General features: G+C 44.3%; 1 protein-coding gene across 2 annotated transcripts in view; it reads left to right on the top strand.

Moving 5' to 3' along the window:
* The window catches only part of LOC144767810 (uncharacterized), a 36,206-nt gene extending 15,187 nt beyond the window's left edge, over positions 1-21,019 (top strand). For both annotated transcript variants that reach the window (XM_078651198.1, XM_078651191.1), the window contains exons 2-3: positions 5,575-7,050; positions 19,456-21,019. In XM_078651198.1, coding sequence (XP_078507324.1) covers positions 5,910-7,050; positions 19,456-20,666 — 2,352 coding nt within the window. In that variant the 5' untranslated portion in view covers positions 5,575-5,909 and the 3' untranslated portion in view covers positions 20,667-21,019. The remainder of the gene's footprint in view (positions 1-5,574; positions 7,051-19,455) is intronic.
* Positions 21,020-22,338: the final 1,319 nt, after the last annotated feature.

Genomic DNA, 22,338 nt, shown 5'->3' with positions numbered 1-22,338 from the left:
AAATGTCATCTACTGCTCTTTTCCTAAAGTTGACCCTGACAGTACGCCTTTGATATTGCGTACTTCTCAGTGTTTGGCCTCCCTCTCCATACCATCGGAGCAGGAGTTTAATCACCTAGCGGCCAAAGTCAAATCTGGCTCTCCGGACGACCCTTTGAGACCTGCCCAGTTTTTGGACTCGGCGTCCCTTTGCCTTCCTCCTATTCGCCATCTGGTGGAGCAGTCCCTCACCATCGGCTCTGTCCCCCCTAGTTGGAAGGCTGCCTGTGTCATGCCCATTATAAAGAAGCCCGGATTGGATCCGTTGAAGTCGGAGAGTTATCGACCTATCTCCCTTCTCCCTTGGGTGGCAAAGATCACAGAGGCCCATGTGAATAACATCTTAACAAATCATTTGGCTTCTGCACACCTTTTGGATCCGACACAGAATGGTTTTAGATCTGGTCACAGTACAGAGACGGCACTTTTATTTATGGTGGAACATCTCCGCTCTGCACTAGATACAGGTCAAACGGCGGCACTGGTCCTTTTGGACCTAAGTGCCGCCTTTGACACTGTATCCCATACCATTCTCATTCGTATGCTTGGTGAGGCAGGCATTTCAGGAAAGGCGTTGGAGTGGTTTCAATCGTTCCTCTCGGAACGATCTTTTCAGGTTGTGGTGCCACCATTTAGATCTAAGTCCCATGCTATCACCAAAGGAGTCCCGCAAGGATCGGCGTTGAGCCCCACTCTTTTTAACCTGTACGTTCAACCTCTGGCGGAGGTGGCGAAGAGTTGGGGTCTCACTATGGTATCATACGCCGATGATACCCAGTTGGCAGTGGCTCTTAATGGGGACTCTGACCAACTGGCATCGAACTTTGCGGAGGGCTTGAGGGCTGTTGCTAATTGGCTTACTGCCAATTGTTTACAACTTAACGCCCTCAAAACTGAGGTGATGGTCCTAGGGAAACACCCTGATCTGTGGGGCGCTAGCTGGTGGCCTAAGGAGCTGGGATCCCCCCAAAACCGGTCACTGAACTTAAAAATCTTGGCGTCTGGCTGGATTCCAAATTAACCTTCTCGCTCCATACTAAGAAGGTGGCGTCCATGTGCTTTGGTATCCTGCGAGGTCTGAGGCCTATCCTCAAATTTTTTGATGCCCCTACCCGCCAGATGGTGATCCAAGCTAGTGTACTATCGAGGCTCGATTACGCGAGCTCTCTGTTTTTGGGCACCAACCAGGCGGACGTTCTGCGACTCCAACTGGTGCAGAATGCGGCAGCTCGGGCCCTGGTTGGCCTACCGCGCTTCTGTTCAGCCCGTAGCACAATTTCCAACTTGCATTGGCTGCCAGTATCCAGACGCATAGAGTTCAAGGCCCTCTGCTTTTCATTTAAAATTCTTAAGTTTGGCACCCCCATCATACTTCAGCACCTTTTGTCCTTGTATACCCCTTTGCGCAGCCTCCGTTCTGCCGGACAAAATTTGGCACTGGTTCCCCGTTTTAAAAAATGCCGTCTGGGTGGCCGGTCGTTTACGGTCTTGGCCGCTAAACTATGGAATGCACTCCCGGCCCACATTCGCTCACTGGAGGACCTTTTTGCCTTCAGGAAAGCTGTTAAAACTTACCTCTTCCCTCTGCCTTATTAATTATTCCCATCTTTTGTGTTATCAGTTGTGTTATCTGTACCAAATATAGCGCCGGGACGCCCCTTGGCTGGGGCAGCTGTGCGTTCAAAAATTCGAATAACATAACATAACATAACAATTATAGAGAGATTGGCAGGACTCGCACCCTATGATTATTTCAGCTGGTAAAGCTCACACTATCTCACTGTTAATAAACCAAAGAACTATCATCAGGCAGCCCCCAGCGACAGTACCCTAGTTCCACAGCCAATCCCGGAAAAGCCCGGAGACCCCCGCGCCTCTCACCGTTTTGGGCCCACTTGCCCCTTCACCCAGATTTCGTGGTGTTTATGTCCTGCTGCGCACCCAGTTGTGCCCTGTGCGGATTCACGGCCCCTGTCACAGTGTGCGCTGCACAGCTCTCAATAGTGTGGTCTCCTTTTCCGGTGCGTGTCGTGCCCAATGACTCCGAGTGATGCCCTTCTGTAGAACTTCAATTGCCCCTTTTGGCGTCCACAGGGCTCAAATGCGCACTTCTCCCCTGTCCGCAGCGCACTCTGGGCCTGGACTGCTATGTGTCTGCGTTCTGTGTCAGTCCCAACTCGTGCCCACACGTTTGCTCGATTCCTCCGGGTGCGCGCCTCTGCTCCTGTTCATGCAATGTCGCAGACCCGCTCACCCGTTCCCACCTCCGTAGTACCGGGTGCGGGCCCACTTCACTACACTTACCGGGCACTGTGAATGGGCACCACCGCTAGTCATTCACTCTTCCTGTCAGTTGGTGGGACTGGCTGGCGACATTCAGGGCCTCCGGGCGCCAGATCTGTCTCAGTCTGCGATTGCCATGCTGCTCCGGCAGGACTTTCCGTGTTCCCTCGGCTCCCAGTTCTCATCGTCTCATCGTCCCTGCCGGCAATCAGATACCAAACATAGCTGCACAGGTGCTGACGCATCGGCCGCTGCACTCCACCTCTCCAGCCCTCAGAGTCACCAACGTAGTGCCCAGGGGTCTTACAGCCCTCCAGCCGCCATTTTAGGATCTAGGACCGTCTCGGAGCTCATCGCCTATTCCTGGGACCAGGGTTCCCCTCTCGTCAGTGTCGCCGCTCACTCATCAAGGGCATCCGGTCGTACCTTCTGGGCTCCGAGCTCCCTTTATGCTCACTCGCCGCCCGTGTCAGCAAGATCACCTGCCCGGCTCGTCCTCACTCGCTGCTTCCGTCTGCCATCTTGCCGCTTCCTCTAGGGTTGCGCCGGCAGCAAAATCTGTGCCTGTGTCGCGCCTGGGCTGCCGAGTGTCACGATGTCGGTCGGGTTCAGAAGCCCTGATGTTCCGACCCTCGCTGCTTCAATTTCACCAAGTGCCAGGAGATTTTAGCAGGATATTTTCCGGGATCCGGCACGGAGCTATCTGCTCACGCTGCCTCTCCCATCGGTGCTCAAGCCACGCCCCCGGATCCAAACATCTCTGAAACAAATTACTCAAACTGAAGGTGTAGATCAGCTTTCCTTTTTCAAGTTTCGAATTGATGACGACAACTCGGTCCCTAAAGGTAATGAATATGCTGAATTATTGATGTTGAATTTACACCAACACATTACATGCTCGGATCACAAAAAAAGTAATCCCTTAGATCTGATCTGGGCGTATAATTCGAATTGACTGAATATAATCATCCTTCCTTGCATACGGTCCAATCAGTATTTGATCAGCATTTGTATTTCGGTAGATTTTTCTAGCTTGATCCACAAGCAGGAAATGAAACCATACACGCATGGCGATACATTAATACAGAGCCAGTGTTAACAACACTTTCAAACCCCTCCCCCCTCTTCCCATCAATTGAAGACATTCTCTCCAAAGTCAATAATCCACTCTGTGGCTCAGACATGCTAGTGACCCACACCCCTCAAATCCAACAGCGTGTTATAAACCGCACCAGACCAGTGCCTTGGTACAAGCCAGAGTTAAAGGAGGCGAAACCTGCATTGCGTGGACACTGGCGGGAAAGGGATGATGAAGAGAGCAAAATCACATTTAAAGTTGAGCTTGTGGAATATAAAGGCAAACCTGTTCCATGCAAAGTCCTCTTAATAGGCAAATAAAATCTTAGCAGCAAATGAAAATTGTTTTTTGATATCCTGAATGATTAGTCGCCCCCAGATGAAATGAGAACTTCCCTGACTCCTATCAAGGCATTCTGTGACAATCCAAATACTTAACAAAAACATTCTTTAAAGATAGTATAAACAAATACAGCAGCAATAATTCTGAAGTTGAGTTTGAAAATAACTCTACTCTCCTTATCCTTGTTTGAAGAAATAAACAGGCTTCATGAATTTATGATTAAGGTCAAATTCAGGTCACCAACTGACCCTTGCCCTCCAGCAGTCATAGAATCTCTGACCTCAACAATCAATCAATCAATCAGCATTTATAAAGCGTACCGCGAGGATATTTGGGCGTTGAGGGTGCTGCGTCTTAGTCGAAAAGCCAGGTCTTGAGCAATCCCCTGCAGAGCGTTTTCATCAATTCAGCAGCTCAAGCTGTCGCTCCAAGCTCGTTTCATAATGTTGTAGCGCTCACGTTACTGAAAAACCAGGGAGAAGTCCCGGATATAACCAGGAATTATAGGCCAATATCTCTGCTCCCCTAAACTGCAAAAACTATTGGTCAGAGAACTATCTTCAAGAGGTTCCAGGCTTTATAAATACACCAGCTCTCAGATAATTCTTATCAATGGAATGTCAGCCTCACCACTCCAGTCTCAAAATATGAAGCAATTTGATGATTACTTGGTGAGGTTCAATCAGCTAAAACTGAATATTGACCAAACTGAGATTGTAATTTGAAAGAATAAGACCAACGTTTGGAGCCAACTTTACTCTCCAACAAAAATTAGATTGTTACCGTAGCCTAACCCACAGCTAAAAGCCTCTGAGTGATAATCAATAGTAATCTTAGCAAGATCCAGCTGCTGGAGCAGTAGGATCTAAATGCAGATTTGTGCTGAAACTACTTTAGAAACTAACCCCACTCCTCCCACTTTAGACGAGAAAATCAATAGCGGTGGCCGCAGTCCTATCTAGATCGCATTATGCCAACAGAGTTTATTAAGAATACCCAATATCACCATTCATAGACTGCAAATAATTCACAGCGACGCAGCTTGTGTACTACATCATCTTCAGAGGTGGGCACGCGCCACACCTATTTTCAAATAACAAATCCACTCCGAGACCCTCTGCCTCAGCCCTAAAGGGGTGAGAGGTCTAGCCCCTCACTTCATTGCAAACCAGGTGGAAATGCATACACCCGTGCAAAAGCAGAGATCTGCTCGCTTGAATTTACTTGCTATTGCAAAATTACAGAGGATCAGATCAGGTGGACGCAGCTTTGTTACAAGTTCCTTTCATCCAGAAATCTGACAGCCCACAAGCCTATTCAGACTAGATTCTTCCCCGTTATGGTTCGTTTTCTCCTCTTTTATGTATTTCTGATTCAGTTCCAAGAAACCCCAGGTTGAACATGCTCTCTATATATGCAATGACATAACAAGCGTTTTGTAGATCCTGTAGAGGTTTGGTATGTTGGCGCGTGCTTCAGTCACTGACCTGAATACTGCAAAAGAGAGGTGTACAGTGCAAGTGAGGATGATAGCGCAGTCTTGTCTGCCAGGGTATTATAAACCTTTCATTGCTGCAAGGCTGTTACAGTATTCGCTTTTTCTGGTTGCACAGTGTACTATTTGAGCAGACCAAGGAACAGACGTAATGTTGGAAACACATTTTAAATCCGTGCCTTTCATAATATATGAACTATGTTGTGGGTATTGTGAAATTTTAATGATTCTTTTTTTTTCAGATTTTAGAAATTCGCAATTTTCTTTGATCAGGAGTATTTTGACCTAACTGCCCTGTGATAACGTGTTGTCTTTTCTCCTTTCCTCTCCTCTGCAGACACTTGAGACTTGCACATCAATTTACCAGAATGGGCAGAAGACGGGCTCCAGAAAAGAAAGTGACAGCGCAGTGTTCATGTGAACCCGTAAGAGCCACAGTCCCGTCTTTACCTCTCCATGACGTCTCAACTTCAATATCCCGAAATGATGCTCAGAGGGACCAGGGCCTGGAAACCCTTTCGGAGAACCTGCCCCACATTATCCTTCTATCCATGCTGGAGGAGTTGGAAGCCAAACTGGATAACTTGATGAATACTGTGGAGGACGTACCTTCTAGAGTCGCTGGGCTGATTAAGAAAATCTGGATAGAAAAGGATCAAGGTTATCTAGATAATGGTGCAGTGTCTCTGGAGATGGTCTGTTCGGCGAGCATTAGAGATTGTGCTGTTAGCCGGTCTCCTGCAACACCTCAACTGGACAGGCCAGGGGAACCAAGCTTGTGTCTTCAGACAGTATGTTATGATGGGCATGCACCAAAGCAGGACTGTACGCTCTCTTCTCCGACCAATGTTCAAGTGTGCCCAGAGGAGCTGTCTACAGCCAATGTTTCCTGATCGACATCACCCACAGCAGGACCAGTGCTTGCAACCTGGGTTTCCAGATAGAAATGGAGTACAGCAGGATTGTCCTCTATCCCGGTGCCCTCAGACAGATCCTCCAGGCAAATCACAGGAGGCAAAGCTGTGTCTTCACTCAATATTTGTTGATGGGCAGACACTACAGCAAGACCAGAGCGTACAGACGGCGTTCCCAGAAGAGTGGGAGCCAGATGAGCCCCTGAAGCAAGAACCATCACCATTGTCTACTAATACCTGGGACCAGCAACAGAACCTCTGCCAACACCCACTGTTTCCGGAAGGACACGAACCACAGCCAAACCCCCATATACAACCCACGCTACCAGATGGGAATGGACCTGATGATCCCTTGGAGGAAGAATTGATGTGTTTTGATTTCCAAGAACCTCAGGAGAATCGCAGCCTACAAGCCATGTCACCTGATGGGATGTCATCAGACGAACACTTAGAGTCTGGGCTATTGCCCTTTGATGATTTGGGGTCACAACAAACCCAGTGCCTACAGCAACACCTATGCTTGGAGCAGGAACATTCTTATGCGCAGGATCCAAACGTGAACTACGAGCTAGAATCTATGCGCCCTGAATCACAGGAACCAGACCAGAACGACAAGCTAGAACAGACCTGTGCAGATGCACATGGTTCAGATCAAAAGTACAAGCTAGAACCTCCCTGTACTGATGCAGAGGGTTCAGATCAGAACAGCATACTCGAACCACTGCACCCTGAATCACAGCATCAACATCAGAACTGCAAGGCAGAACTGCTCTGTCCTGATGAGCGGGGTCAGTCTGTGCCTCCATCATTCCTAGGACTGGATACAAATACTGCAGATGAAGACTCAATGGAGAGAGGAAATACAAAATCACATTTATTGCTGTTTGAAGCTACCCCAGGTATGTGTTTCACTATAAATGGACTCTTGGAGTGCATACTAACACATGTAACTTTTAGAAAGTCTCTGAGGGGAGGATTATGGTTTGGATGGAACCCACTTAGCGATACTGACCCCCAAAGTACGAGTACACAGGGTACCCATGTTTCCCTGCATTCTCCTCCTCTGGTTCCACACAGGACTGCATCCTTCCTGTGCAGAAACAGGCCTGGTTATGGGATTCTGCATGAGACAAATAGGCCAGTAGCTCTTGTCGGTCCTTGTTCGTCCCCATTCCAGGCTGAGGAACTGGAAATAGCGCCAGTCATGGGAGGATTTACTGGCCAGAATCAAACATAATAGTCGGATGCAAGTGATGTGGTGTTCATTGAGAATAGCAGACATGAGAGGGAACTGTGTTTCTAGTTGCACAGTTACATTGGGTAAGACGCAGTTGTCTCCAGTTCCTGATATAAAATCCTAGTCTGTATTCGGCCTCAACAGCAGGGCCCACCAGGGATGTTGTTGTCACTCCAGGGTTCTCCTGGAGTGCACACCACCTCATGATAGACAGATACACAGATACACAAAGATTATGGAACTCTGAGGTGACTTGCAATAATCTTATTATATGCACCAGAGGGTACTTTATCCCGTATAATACATGTTCACAACATCGCCTTTCCCACAAACCTTGATGCGTAGCTCCTACATATGCAGCAGCTAACATGTTTGCAAACATGAAGAATGAACTTTAAACCTCTTGTGCAAAAGTAAAAATAAAAACTGTTAGATATTTGTTGCAAAAAGATGTTAGAAACAGTTCAATAAAAGTCCATTTAAAACCAAAAGCTGCAGTAGCTCGAAACGTGTAGAAACATGCAGAAAGATTCCACCTTTTCTTTATCTAAGGAAACTAATAAACATATTCCCTCTGCTTCTCATAGTAAACTAGTAACATACAGCAAAAGTAATAAAAGCAAAGTTCTGTTTGTTGCTTTAAACAGCTGCTTCAATTATGCTTCGTGACTTGACCTTCTTTTCACATCAGCCGCTGGCAGCAGGCATTGTGTCCTCAGAACTCGACTGTAATAACTTATAAAAGCCGAGTTCTGACGTCTCTTCTTCATAATCACTGACTTTGTGCATCACAAATTCCTGATTATAAAGAAATTAGAGACTGCCATTTATACAGGGATTACACAATTCCATGTAATATAATTGTATATATACATATAATAACTTTGGCACAGTCCAATGAATGTGCACAAAACTATTTGGGATTGGCATGGCTAGTTTCATGCAGTGTTTTTTGTGGTCCTCAAATTAAGCCACTAGTCATTTCAGATCGAGCTAGTTGGATCTTTAGCCCATGAATGGTCCGTGCATCTGGACTCGTGTACCTAAATGTAAAAATATATTGGATCCGAATGGATGAGGGAACTTTTTTGCCCATCTATTTCGGATACGTAAACCCAAAGTTGGGTCTGCGGACATGAAGCTCCCTGATGGGATGGCTACATCTCGAACCATTACATGATGAAGAGCCTTTTCCCCGCATCCTGTAAAAATACTAAAGAAGCCATAAAGAGCCGTGGTGCCATCCTGTCTCTCCCGGGCACAGGGGCTGCCTAATGTTAAAATGTAGAAAGAAATTGCTAATTTTGAACAGAGGTTGGATTCCACATCATGACCCTTGAGGTCCGCAAACCTTAGGCAGGTGTCTGCGCAGGCACAGTAATTGGCCTTGTACCCTGGTAGACATTTGTGATGTTCGGAGACCTGCTGCTCGGTCTGAAACCCTATCGATGTCCAATAAGGATACACAAGTTTGCAAGGGTCCGAGAACCCCAAGAAAGTGTCCGGGAACCCTTAAAAATAAAAATTAAAAAAACATAAGCCAGGCCCTTTAGGGAATCCCCTGCTGTGCCCAGGCACTGTTTAACACCTGTGCCTGCTTGGAGTTGGCTGCAGGGAACTGTTGCGTGTGCATATGATGAAAAAAAACCCACTGAAAACAAGCATTGGCAAAACAAATAGGTGTCTCCTATCCGAAAGCTATTGGCTTTGGCAACGAGTTTTAGCCATTATGTACACCAGTGTGACTGTTGTTCGGCATGGCTAAAAGTTAGTGGCACAAGGGTAGGGTAGATAGAAGGGGGGTAGATTGGGTTAGAGTGGAATGGGGTAGATTGGAGTCAAGTGGGGTAGATTGAATTGAGGTAGATTTGGGTGGAGTGGAGTAGATTGAGGTGGAGTAGGATGGATTGGGGTGGATTGGAGTGGGATAGATTGGGAAAGAGTGGGGTGGAATGAGGTAGATTGGAGTAGAGTGGGGAAGACTGGAGTTGAGTAGATTAGAGTGCAGTATATTGGGGTAGTTTGGATTGCGGTACAGTGGACTGGAGTAGAATGGAGTGGAGTTATATAGAGTGGTGTAGGGTAGATTGGGTTGGGGTGGGGTAGAGTGTGGTGGAATTGATTGGAGTAGATCTGAGTAGGGTAAATTGAATGGGGTAGATTGGGGTATGTAAATTTGAGATGGAGTGTGGTAGGGTAGATTGGAGTAGGGTGGAGTGGATTAGATTCAACTGGAATGAGGTAGGTTTGGGTAGAGTGGGGTGGAGTTGAATTTGATAGATTGGAGTGGAGTGTTGTGGGGTAGATTAGGGTGTAGTGGAATGGGGTAGATTGGGTGGATTGTAGTGGGGTGGTTTGGATGGAGTGGGGTAGATTGGATTGAGTGGGGTATATTGTATAAGGTGGAGAGGGATAGATTGAGTTGAGTGGGGTAGATTACAGTGGAGTACAGTAGATTGGAGTTGGGTAGATTGTGGTAGTTTGGAGTGGGTAGATTGTGGTATGAGTGTAGATGAGTTGAATAGATTGCAGTTGGATACATTGAAATGGAGTTGGGTAAATTGGACTGAAGTAGAGTGAGGTAGATTGGGGTGAAGTCAGTTAGATTGGAGTAGATTAGAGTTGAGGTAGATTGAAGTGGAGTGGGGTAGACTGGGGTATATTGGAGCAGAGTGGGGTAAATCTGAGTGGAGTGCGGTAGATTGGGGTGGAGTAGGGTAGATTGGGTTAGATTGAGTGTATTAGGGTAGATTGGAGTAAGATGGGGTAGATTGAGTTAGAGTGGGGTAGATTGTGGTGGTTAAATTGGGAATGGATAGATTGGAATGGGGTGTATTGAAGTGGGATGGATTGGGATACTTTTGAGTGGAGTGGGGTGGATTGGGGTGTGGAGTAGAGGGGTGTGGAGTGTTGTTTCATGGAGTGAGTGGCATAGATTGGAGTGGAATGGTGTGGAGTTGAGTGGCGTAGTGTGGAGTATACTTGGTGTGGTAGCGCACTGCCATTACAGACAACACATTTTCAATTGAAATGATCATTACATTCACACCGAAATATGGTTTTACTGCACATAAATGATAATATTTGCAAATGTCATCCCCTAGTGTATTAATGTGTTTCAATCTTATTCAAATATTTTTCTCTACACTTCAGTAATCCAAAACAAATGTGCTTCATTTCTACTAATTCTGATATATTCTGAAACATCAGCACAGTTCTTTTTTTTAGGTCTTGCCACAACAGCGCTTAACTTTGTAGGCTTACTGCCCACCCATTGCTTTTTATTTGTTTCTTTGAATCTCCTTTAAACAGCCTTGCTTCCAAATGGCTAATCTTTCCTACTTGTCCCTCCTTTTCGTAGATTGTTCCCTCCCACGGAGCACCATCCCGTTACTTGTATCCTTGCAATGGTCCCATATTATCAACTGCTTTAGGCACTTTTTCTTTTTTCTTTGTCTAAGAGCACTTCATATGCGCACTTTTTTCACTCACTCCAAGCTTTTTTGTAAACAGCTGTAATTCTTGTTCATATCTCGCCACATTTGCTGTTCATTCACAGACCGAGATCAAATGTCAGATGATGTTTCCCCTAAACAGCCTGTTCTTTCTCTGACTTCAAAGTAAGAGAGCCAGTTCCTCACCGTCTCACTCATCGCTGCTTGCCTCTCCTTGCTTGTTATTTACAAAAGCAAATTACTTCATTTTCTTGCTTTCACCACCTCCCTTTCGCATAATGGTACCAGCCGTTTCAACTAAAGTGCTCATGCCTACTGCTGCCGACCAGAAACTTCACTGTCAACTGTAAAGTTGGCACCTAAGATAATGGAAGGACGGCTTGGGGTGGAGGGGACATTGGCATGTACAGAGGACCATGCCATTGAAGCATCTTCTGGCGGCTTTCACCAGCAGCTTCATGACGCGACCATGCCACATCTGTACAACGTTTCCGGGCCGAAAGCAGTATAGAATAATAGCTATATATTCTGTTTGCTACGTACAATCCACTGTACTAAATTATATGAGGTATTCTTAGTACATGTATTTCTAAAATGTCACATGTTGTAATATTTAGGACACATACTATTGTAATGCAAGTTGATCTCTAGTAATCTTTAGACAAGTATTATTTGTAAAGTAGAAATGTTTTCCACTTAAAATTTAATATATATACTTGGTAGTTTGTTTTAAAGAACAAATCAAACCAAATATCAGAAGTAAAATGCTATAGAATTGTGAAGCACTCTGATACCCACTTGGGTCATGTTCACGCTATATAAAACACTGAATTAATAAATGAATAACACACCTGAGTGCGGGGATACCCCCACACCTGGTGCCTGCTGTGAAGAAGGTGTGTGATCGCTGAAAGATTACCTTCATGCCCTGCAAGGCCAGCGCCATCGATGCTACCTTCGCGGTGGTCATATTGAAACAGAAAACCATCAGGACATCTCAGGCATTTACACCTAATACCGTGAAAGAGGGCAAGCCCGTAGGCTGATTTTGAAATTATTGGGCACTTTTGTAGTGGTATCTTGAGGAAAATAGTCAAATAAAGTACGGCGGCGAGGCCAAACTACTTTTTAAAAATAACATACTCACACTGGGGAGAGACTTCTCATGCTCTGATTGTGGGCTGGGATTCCTTGCAACAGACAGCAACTGTATCTAGCTTCTTATCAGACTAATAGCACCTTTTCAGCATTTTTAGGTGCAGCACCTAAAGAGCTTATTGATGGCACAGTAATAGCTCTCCGTACCCGGCATTCTATTTTCATTAATCATATCCACCACATTTGATTGAAATTCAAAGGGTAGGCCTCAGTAACTACGTGTCAATCTTTGGAACCCATGCAGTAAGATATTTCTTTTTTGACTGAGGGTGTGGGACACTGCTAAAAGTAATTTGCAAAGTCAGTAGGTTCTCAAGGCAAGACCAATTGGCTTTGCCACTGCTTTTTTTTTTGTTGTGTGCTAGGAAAAAAATCTTACACCTTCTCCTCTTTTATGAATACTCAGCAGAATTGTCACATACATTCTCTCATTTTGAGGTCATAGGAAGAAAAGTAAACACCAAGCTTTCTCAAAGAGAGAGCTTCACATTTGACCTCTGTCTTTGAATGCACAGCAAATGTGACCAGATAAAAACAAGAATTAAATGCCTTTTTGAAGAAAGCGTGTTTGTGGAAGAATACAGTAAACAAGGTTTGGGCAGCGGGAGGGACGGATGTGAATTACAAACCACAAATCCAATGGTAAGGAATTGGTGGAATGTATTCCCACTGATGCTTCCTGACTATCCCCACGATGTCTTTAACGCTATCTGGTAGTCTTGGATCAAAAGCACAAAGGTCACGTTGAAGTTTATTATTGGAATTGCTTTTAACATCTTAATTTATTTTTTTAAATTATTTGCAACTCACTTAAGCCATGGTCTCTCTCTCTCTCTCTCTCTCTCTCTCTCTCTCTCTCTCTCTCTCTCTCTCTCTCTCTCTCTCTCTCCCTCTCTTTCTCTGTTTCTCTTTCTTTCTATCCTTCTCTCTTTCTCTCTATCTTTGTCTCTCTCTCTCCTTCTCTCTCTCTGTCACTCTTTCTCTGTTTCTCTGTCTTTCTATATTTCTTTCTTTCTCTCTCACTCTCTCTCTCTCTTCTTTCTTTCCCTCCCAAGTAGTTTGTGGTTATAAGAGTTTCTTTTGAAAAGCAATTATTTCTTTGCTAATAATTTTGGAATCTTATGACAAATTTGCACAAACTTTTCAAATTTTTTTTTTCTGGTTTCTCTTTATTATACCAAATGTGTTTATTTTTGTGATTTTATACAGTACAATCTTGGCTGAAGGGCATTGAAGCACTTTTCTAAAGAAGAAAGACCAAAATGCAGATTAGATGTGCCATAAAATAACAGATAAGCTATAGACTAATCCCACAGATCACATCAGGGGAGAAAGTTCAAACAGTTAATATCTGGATACATTGGAAAAGTGGATGCAGAAAAGTGACCACAGATTTATTATTCAGAGCGTCTCTCAAATAGGAGGATTTTGAGTTTATAATTGTGGCAAGACTTGTGGTTGTTCAAGGTGGTTGTGGGAGGGAGTTCCAGATCCTTGTAGCGCTGGCAGAGAAGGCGAGCTTAACAAAGCGTTCTTGCCTGAATGTCGCTTGTTCCAGCAGGAGGACTTGACGAATTCTCGATCCTTGCTCAGATCCAGAGATTTTGAGTTTTTCTATCAAGTAGGAGGGTGTGGAGTTGTGGAGGGCTTTGTGGGTGATGCATTCAGTGTTACATTGGTCTGTTGCTTCAATTGGAAGCCATTGTAGAATGTGAAGTATAGAAGAAATGTGATTTAAAAACTTTGTGACCTGTCACAAAGTGGATAACTGTATGAAGCATTTCTCTCAGTGATGCTAATTTTCTCTGGGAAGGCCAGACAGGAAAGAGGTCCAATAATCCAGTCTGAAAAGTACCAACGTATGGACTACTAAGTTTGTCAGGCACTCTTGTGCTTTGATGAGACTTGCTTCTGAAGGTAAATGAGAATAAATATAGGTCTGTAATTGTTAAGGTTGTTCTAGTCGGCGTCTGTGTTGTTTGATGAGGGGGGTGACTTGTCGGCGTCTGTGTTGTTTGATGAGGGGGGTGACTTGGCCGAGTTTGAGGGAGGTTGACATGGAGCTGCTCGAAAAGGAGGAGTTGGATGATTTTGGTCCAAACAGGCGAGATATGATGTGACTGAGATTCTTGCCACACTCAGGAGGGAGGGGATCTGAAATGTGCGATGTTGGTTTCATGCAGCGAGTAATTGGAGCACTTCTTCTTAAGGGATATAGTCGAATTCAGTCCAACTGGCATAGGGTGAGTTTGGCGAGACAACCATTTGTTGGAGGTAGGGCCGTGGGTAGACACTCTTTGCTAGGGGGGACACCTTTGGTGTAGGACCGAGAGATGGGTGGGTCAAGAAAGATTGCAAATGTTAGATATTTTTTCAGAGAAGAATGTTGCATACTCTTTGCAGCGCATGGTAGAGTTATTTATTGAGTGTTGAGGGAAAGAGGAGGTTTGTTGTTTGATGACGTTGAGAAGGTCTTTAGGTCTGTTCCTAGAACGGTCAAGTTGGGCTCAGAAGAAGGGGGATTCTTCTCTGAAGATGTTTTTTGTATTTTATGCGTTTAGCTCCCGGTATCGCAAGATGTGTTAACAAGGGTTGTTGTCTCCAGTTTATTTCAGGAAATCGGAGTTGTTGCCTCTTTGTTAAGGTCGTTGTTAAACCAATATCTGAAAGGAATACTTATGATTTCTTGAGTTTCAAAGGGGCGTCTATGTCAAGTAGTTCTCCCGTTTTTCTGTTGTAGTGGGCGGTGAGATTATCACCTTGGAATTTGGGAACTAACTAACGCTTCTAACTCTGCCTGGGAGATTCAGTGTATGTTCCTCGCTCAGTACTTGTGCCGGGTATTTTGGGGTTGGGCCTTTGGTTCGATGGCATTGAAATTGAAAAGAATTAGGTGGTGGTGAGTCCAGTCAGTGGGTAGGATAGAGCGGAGGGATAAGGTGTTCTGCTTAAAGATGATTGCTTCAAGTGTAGTGTAGTTCCTATATTCCCAATAGGCTCTGCGCATTGGAATAACATATACTCTAGTTTAGACGTAGGACTTAGGTCAGTAGGTCTCTATCGAATATACTAAACTTAATTGTGATTGCCAGCTAGCTCAGAGGTCACTAGAAACTTTTTCGAATTCACAAGAAGGGATTAGTTTCTGACAACCGCATAAACATGACAACTTTGTTTCCCTAGGACTGAAAATGATCTTCAGAGTCGTGGAAACAATAGATATTTAACTATTTTACGTAGTCAATCGTGCATGCTTCATTTCTACAGAGTTTGCAGAGAAATAGTGAGACAGGCATTTTCAATAAAAGGATTTATTGAACAGTCTTATTTCTCATACAAGAGATATGAACTGCTACAATCGTTAGACGGAATGCAAAGTATAATACGTACAGTGAGAATAGTATTATGAAATAATACTGTAATAGCATGGTATGGTTTCTAAGCCATAAAAATACAAACATAAATAACACAGGCTAAAATACTCAACTGGTGCTTCTAAAATACACCTACCCCAATGTACCTAACCTAGGCCTAGTACCAGGAAAGACCTAAGAGTTTGTTTAGCATAGGTTTTAGTTCTGCCAAAAATCTACCAAAAGTTTCTCTAGGTTCTAATCAGCTCCATACCTTTAGAATGCAGGAGGTCTGGTATCTCTGTCTCTGACTCGATTTCCCAACACCCCGCAAAGGGAGTCAGAAACACTGGAGATGGATTTCTCAGCAGAGGAGGGCAGCTTCTTGATCAGTGCGTCAACTGGAGAGTCGGCTTCCTTCGGCACTTGCTGTAGTTAGCTGCGTCGGGTAAGTAGGTTGTCGATCTGCTCCGAACCACCGTGCTTTGCCATTGCAAGTGAAGGAATATTTATACCTTGAAGGTGTTTAGGAATGCCATGTTTGACGTAAAGTCGGCAATTAATGTCATGAATGAACCCCTAAGGACTAGATGTTCATTGTAAAACTAGCTGGGTTCTTGGAGAAATCAATATTCAAGCAAGGGGAAGTCCCTGACGGCTTAAGGTGGTTTTTCAAGAAATCGTTCTGACGTTTGGTGATCGGATGGAAGTAGCCATGCCTGTGGGGTGGCTGAACCCCCTATATGCCACCCTCCGGTGGGAGGGGGGCATGAGCTGCTTCCTGGTTGGTTGGGTCCCCTCATCTTTAAGATGGAGGGGACTGAGATGTGTGCTTCACCTCGTCTCCCCCATCTGAATGGTGGGGTTGACAAAGGTGGGCACACCTCTCTTCCTAGCTTGGTTTTCTCGCCTATTCTCCCATCCAAGGTGGGTGGCAGAACCAGTGGGAGCCAGTTGCTGGGGGCAGCAAAAGGCAGGGACAGCTCACAAAGGCGGCAGGTCGTTGAAGCTTACCCTTCATAGACCCAGCCCATCCTCGGGGAGGAGGCATGACGCCTCTGCCCGGGATGGGCGTTGTTTATGGACCCAGGGAGTGGAGGCTCTCTACCCAGGGGTCCAGAAACCTGTCTGGTTGAGGAAAATGGCGGGCAGCCATTCGGAAACCACACCAGGCCTGGTTGTTTTTAAGGAGGCATCTCTAAAATGCCCTCTGAGTACATTTTTACCACAGTTGGCTTACCTGTGATCAGAAATGTGTAAATTGTAAGTACAGAAGTACAGCTGTGGGAAAGAACCAAGGACCTGGGAAACTGATTGGCAGGGACCCAGGGCACACCAAATAACAAATGCATCATGGGTCAGGCATAAAGTGGGGGGTAACCATGCAAAAAGGGGCACTTTCCTACAGGCGGTTACAATGGCGTTCCGCAAGCACTGGAACACTGGTACCTCTGAACCACAGATAAACCAGAGCTGCCAATGCATGGTTCTTTCTAAGGGCACTTTTAAGGCAGACACATGTCAGTGCGACATGTGGCAATGGCACCGGCTATTTGAGCAAGTAGGGGTGAGCTGGGTGGAGGACTTAGGCATCCCCATACCTGAAAGGGACTGGGACTGGATCCATGATAGAGTACCTAAGGTTTCCAGAAATGCCTGAGTCAAATATATAAACTTTTACTTCCTTCAAAGAACATACCTCACTCGGGAGCGCATCGGCAGATACTTCAATGTGGCCGGCGTAACATGCCCGAGATGCGCAGAGGCAGGAGTTGACCTTTTGCATATTCTCGGGTCTTTCCCCTTACTTCATACCTTTTGGGAAGGGATCACAAGAACGATTGTGAGCATTATTGAAAAGGTTCCTTGCTCACCTAGCCAATGTCTTCTAGGCTGGCTCCCACACAGTTCCAAAACCAAGGTTATGAGTAAGTTACCAGACCTAGCTTTTATTCTGGAATTGATTAGTGGTATAGAATGTTTACAATCTTAAAGCGACTTCTGGGGCGGAGGGATGCGTTAAAGTTGATTTCATTGGGATTTTGACTGTGCACTTTGGAAGGCACCTGATGAACCAATGTAATCCACATATTATGAGTTAAGACATTTTTGTTTGCACAACGTAAGTGATGTAAAACCCAACAACGCATGTTAGAAAAAATTACAATCATTGGTCTGCAACCAGCCACGAGGGCCACAGCTATTGAAGATTGGAGCAGCGCACAGACATGCCCAGTGCTGCCACTGTAGCTATTGCAAAGAAAGAACCAATGCCCCTTGCAGTCTGAAGTGCAATGCAACCAAGAGCAGGTCAACATGGGGCTAGCCCTGCGTACGGGGACAAAGATTGGCACAAGTGGCAAGACTGCCCCACCACTTATTTAGATTTATTTAGTTATTTATAAAGTTTTATATAGCGTGAACAAGATCCCGAAGGATATCAGAGCGCTTTACAATACGTTGGTGGAGAAGACAAAATGAAATATACAAAGCAATTGTGAGGAGAAAGAAAAAAAAACACAATGATAAATAGTAAACAATGGAACACATAAAAGGTACAGTATTAAGTAGACGATATGGACCGTGACTGTTGTGCTTGGAGCTGGGAGCCAAGAGACAGCCACCTTATGAGTATCAAAGCCCCTTATGGTAGGAATTTGCTCATTAAGAATCTCTTGGCTTCCAGTTTTTACCCGACGGCCACAAGAGAAAAAAAAGACAAGAGAGAACCAGATAACCCTGACAGTCTCAGCCCAGACCCCGAGGAGAGGACTTCTTGTTTTTTTTTTTTTTTTTATTCAGCCAACATGGTCCACATCACCAAATTATGTGAAATAAAAAGCCAAATCAAATATACCATTCTTCCCATTTTTGTGTTCCCTCATACTCACACGGCCACAGACTCCAAGCGATTTGGCTGAATCTATGATGATCAGAGTGCAATTGAGAGTCGTGAGGTGAGGTAACCAGAGATCGATCTTGGGGGTGTGGTTGGGCGGGGAGATGAGCAAGAATTCCGTTTTGGAAGCGTTGAGCAGGAGATGATTCTCCGTTCATCAATTTCGAGTCGATGTGAGAATTTAGTGAGATGATGTTGTCCGGGGATGAGATTTTCAGATAGAGTTGTGTGTCGTCTGCATACATGTGGTAGAGAAAATTCATAGAGTTAAGTATGTTAGTAAGAGGTTCCAAGAAAAGGTTGAAGAGGATAGGAGAAAGGGTGGATCCTTGGGGGACCACCATGAGTACTGGGGAGGGCTAAGAGAGAGAGAGTGATTTAACAAAGGATTGAACAAGACATTGAACTGAATTGCTCTACTTGTAAGTGGGATTGCTTTGACTTGCCTGCACCAGTACCTAATCATTGCCTACTCCAAATTGGGTTAGGAACTTTAAAGACAGAAACTTGACCATACCAGGAAGAGGAGGGGTGGTAGGAAGAAAGGGTGTGTAGTGCTTCACTGATAGATGGAACTACTTTCAACACTGTATTATGCTCTCATTGTGTTGCGTTAGCTTTGCTGTGGGATTTAGGTAATTTCTTTTTCTGTAAAAGACAACCACTGAGTTGGACATTTCTTTATTGTGTCTGATGGTTGGCTATTGAGGTCTAGGCTCTTGTCACATTTTCTCTCTCTCTCTCTTCCTCTCTCTCCTGGGACTGCTCACACTTGTTGCACGAGAGTCAAGTGTGAAAAGTGTTGTTCTTGGCTCTGTTTGTGGAGTCAAGTTCACCAGTGACTAACAACCTCAAACACCGTGATTGGGGCCCCTGACAATCTGACAGGCTGCCTTATTGCGGCTGTATTTCCAGGCATTTGCAAGTCACAAGATTCACAATATCAGCCAATTCCCTCATTCATTGTGTGTCCGAAAATCCTGGTATTGTCCTAATGGCAGAACTAATCGATAGCACTTGATGTCAGGGACTGTCCAACATGTGTCTATCAATGGAAAGTTTGAAACTTTCATGTTAGTAAGACCACAACATCTTCCTTTAACAGCGACTGTTCAGCTTTGACATTTAGCATCGCAGCTGTTTTTATATTTTATTTAACAAATTCTCATTTTTAAATTTGCCTTTCTTATTTTATTCTGCAGCACATCAATTGGAGACGGGAAAAATGAATGAGAAAGAGTCCTATACATGCTCTGAATGCAAGGTGAACTTTACTCACCAGTCCACCTTAAAAAAACATCATCCAATCCACAAAAAGCAAAGATTGTTTCCGTGTACTGAGTGCGAGAAGAGTTTTTTCAAAAAGGCAGATCTTGCAGGGCATCGTAGAATCCATGAAGGTGTGAGACCTTTCCAATGCAATGAGTGTGGGAAAAGATTTACTCATCGGGCAACTCTTTGTCATCACCGAAAAATACACTCAACTGTGAGGCCTTTTACCTGTACCGAGTGTGAGAAGAAATTTATTAGTAAGGAAGTTCTTGAGGTACATCAGAGAATCCACACAGGGCTAAGACCTTTCCCCTGCACTGAGTGTGGAAAGAGCTTTACTACAAAGTCATATCTTCGAGAGCATGAAAGAAGACACACCGGAGTGAGGCCTTTTCACTGCTCCGAGTGTGACAAGAGCTTTGCTCGTAAGTCACGTCTTCTAAATCACCAAAGAACACACACAGGTGCGAGGCCTTTTCAATGCACTGAGTGTGACAAAGCTTTTTCTCAAAAGTCAAATCTTCATCAGCACCAAAAACTACACACAGGAATGAGGCCTTTTCCATGCACCCAGTGTGAGAAGGGATTTATTAGTAAGGCAAGTCTTCTTGAGCACCAACGAATACACACAGGTTTGAAGTCCTTTCACTGCACCAAGTGTGACAAAAGTTTTACACAAAAATCGAATTTCCTACGTCATCAAATAATACACACAGGCCTGAGACCATATCACTGCAATGTTTGTGAAAAAAGCTTTACCCATAAGTCAACTCTTCTTTCTCATGAACGAATACACTTAGGAGTGAAGCTACATCAGTGCACAGAGTGTGAGAAAAGCTTTACTCGAAAGTCAACTCTTGTAGTTCACCTAAGGGTACACACAGGAGTTAAGCCCTTTCACTGTACTGAATGTGAAAAGACCTTCACTCAAAAGATAAATCTTATAGAGCATCAAAGAATACACACAGGAGCAAGGCCATTTCACTGCAATGAGTGTGAGAAAACATTTGCTCGAAGGTTGGGTCTTCTTGAGCATAAAAGGACACATGCAGGCGTGAAACCATTTCATTGTACAAAGTGTGAGAAAAACTTTACTCGAAGGTCAGATCTTACAAATCACCTTAAAATACACACAGGATAAAGACCATTTTAGTCTGAAATGGGAACTTATCGAGCATGTTGGAATCCGCAATCGATAGCCCAGTTTCAGTGCCAAGCGTATCTTCAGAATTTTACATTGAAGGCTGATGTTCAACAACATCTCTCAGATATAAAGTACAGATAATATTTTTTTAAAGAAAACATTCTATACATATACTCATGTAAGGATTGGACTTTTATTCTGTTACCACATATTTATGGAGTTTTTGTGTTTTTGGAATTATTTAAAATAAACGATGCCCCTTCATCGGATTTTTCCCATTGCCTTAAAAAGTGGCCCTTGCTTTCTTGAAAACCTGAAACGATGATAGAATTATCACTACAGTACGATTACCTGCCACTTGTTGGTTTTATTTATATAAATAAATGAACTTTTAAATATTGATTCAATTGATTTGTTTTTCGTGGGTCTGGAAGTCGAACATGAGATTAAAATCAATACAGAAGATCTGCTGCATTTATGTGAATAATGCAGGGTAGGGTCCAGTCTTTTGCTCATTGTTATCCTGCGCTTCAGGGCGGTGAATCTCCATATGTATTGCAATACCTTGATCACTGATACTTCCCACCACCATCGCTCAATCACATTGTTATGGATTTCTAGCAAGTGCATATTATGCCACTGAAACATTGATTCACAGTCGCCTTTCACAGCGCAGTGAAAAGAGACAGAGGGTGCCATTTAGGATCAACTTATACCCTGGCTGAGCGAACGGCTGAGAGGAGAACAAGAGAGAATCAATATAGGTCTAAATTGTTGCACTATAATCATTTAATTTACGGTAGCACCAAGGTCAAATGTATTTCCGAAGGTGCTGTTGTTGCTGAATTTAAATGTCTCTCTGTCCATCTGAAGAAAAATAAAAGGAGTTCCCAAAAGCTTATTTAATTTCCAAATTAAATCTAAATAACCCCAATTGCAGCTTTGTGATCCTACAGAATCTGTAATAGTGTCTCCAAACAGAAATACTGGTATTTTCAGATGCCAAATAACTACATCAAGAGTCCGACAAAACAGCAGCTGCATTCAGATTGACTAGTGCTAGCTTAAGATAGGCATTCTCTTAACATGGGATTGCACAATGATTCCAGCATCATGGCCTCAACTAGTGTATGTATGCCCAAATATCCATCTAAGATATGTAGGTTTTTTCACCTCTTGTGACCCATATACAGAATGCCTAATGTGATTGCCTGTGGAATTCAAAGACGAAGCCGGTGGCTCTGATGCGGTATGGGGGTTTGTTCCAGGCTGTTGGGGCAATGTAGGAGAAAGCTTTTTTTTTTTTTAAACATTTTTATTGTTTTGCAGCAAGGAAAAAAAAACATAACAAGCATGTCACCATCAAGCAATATCCCTGCGCCCCCCACCCCACCTCCCCCCCCACTTCCTGCAGGGTCCAATACCCCAGTATCATAGTTCAGATGCCCATCCATTGCAGTTCACCAGTTCTTTTAGGCACATTCTCTTGATCCTGAACAACATTTCCCTTCATGGCAGGCAAACTTATACACATTCGTGTCTCCTCGGAGTCCTCCATCTAGGCCATGATAATTACCCCACACTCTACGGAACTTCTTCGGGCACCCTCCTGCTTTGTATGTGACCCTTTCGGCCGCCATATAGATGTCCATGTCCCTCCTCCATTCCC

The sequence above is a fragment of the Lissotriton helveticus genome, chromosome 1_1, assembly GCF_964261635.1.
Source record: "Lissotriton helveticus chromosome 1_1, aLisHel1.1, whole genome shotgun sequence".
NCBI classification, from domain to species: Eukaryota; Metazoa; Chordata; class Amphibia; order Caudata; family Salamandridae; genus Lissotriton; species Lissotriton helveticus.
This window is presented reverse-complemented; position numbering and strand designations above follow the sequence as displayed.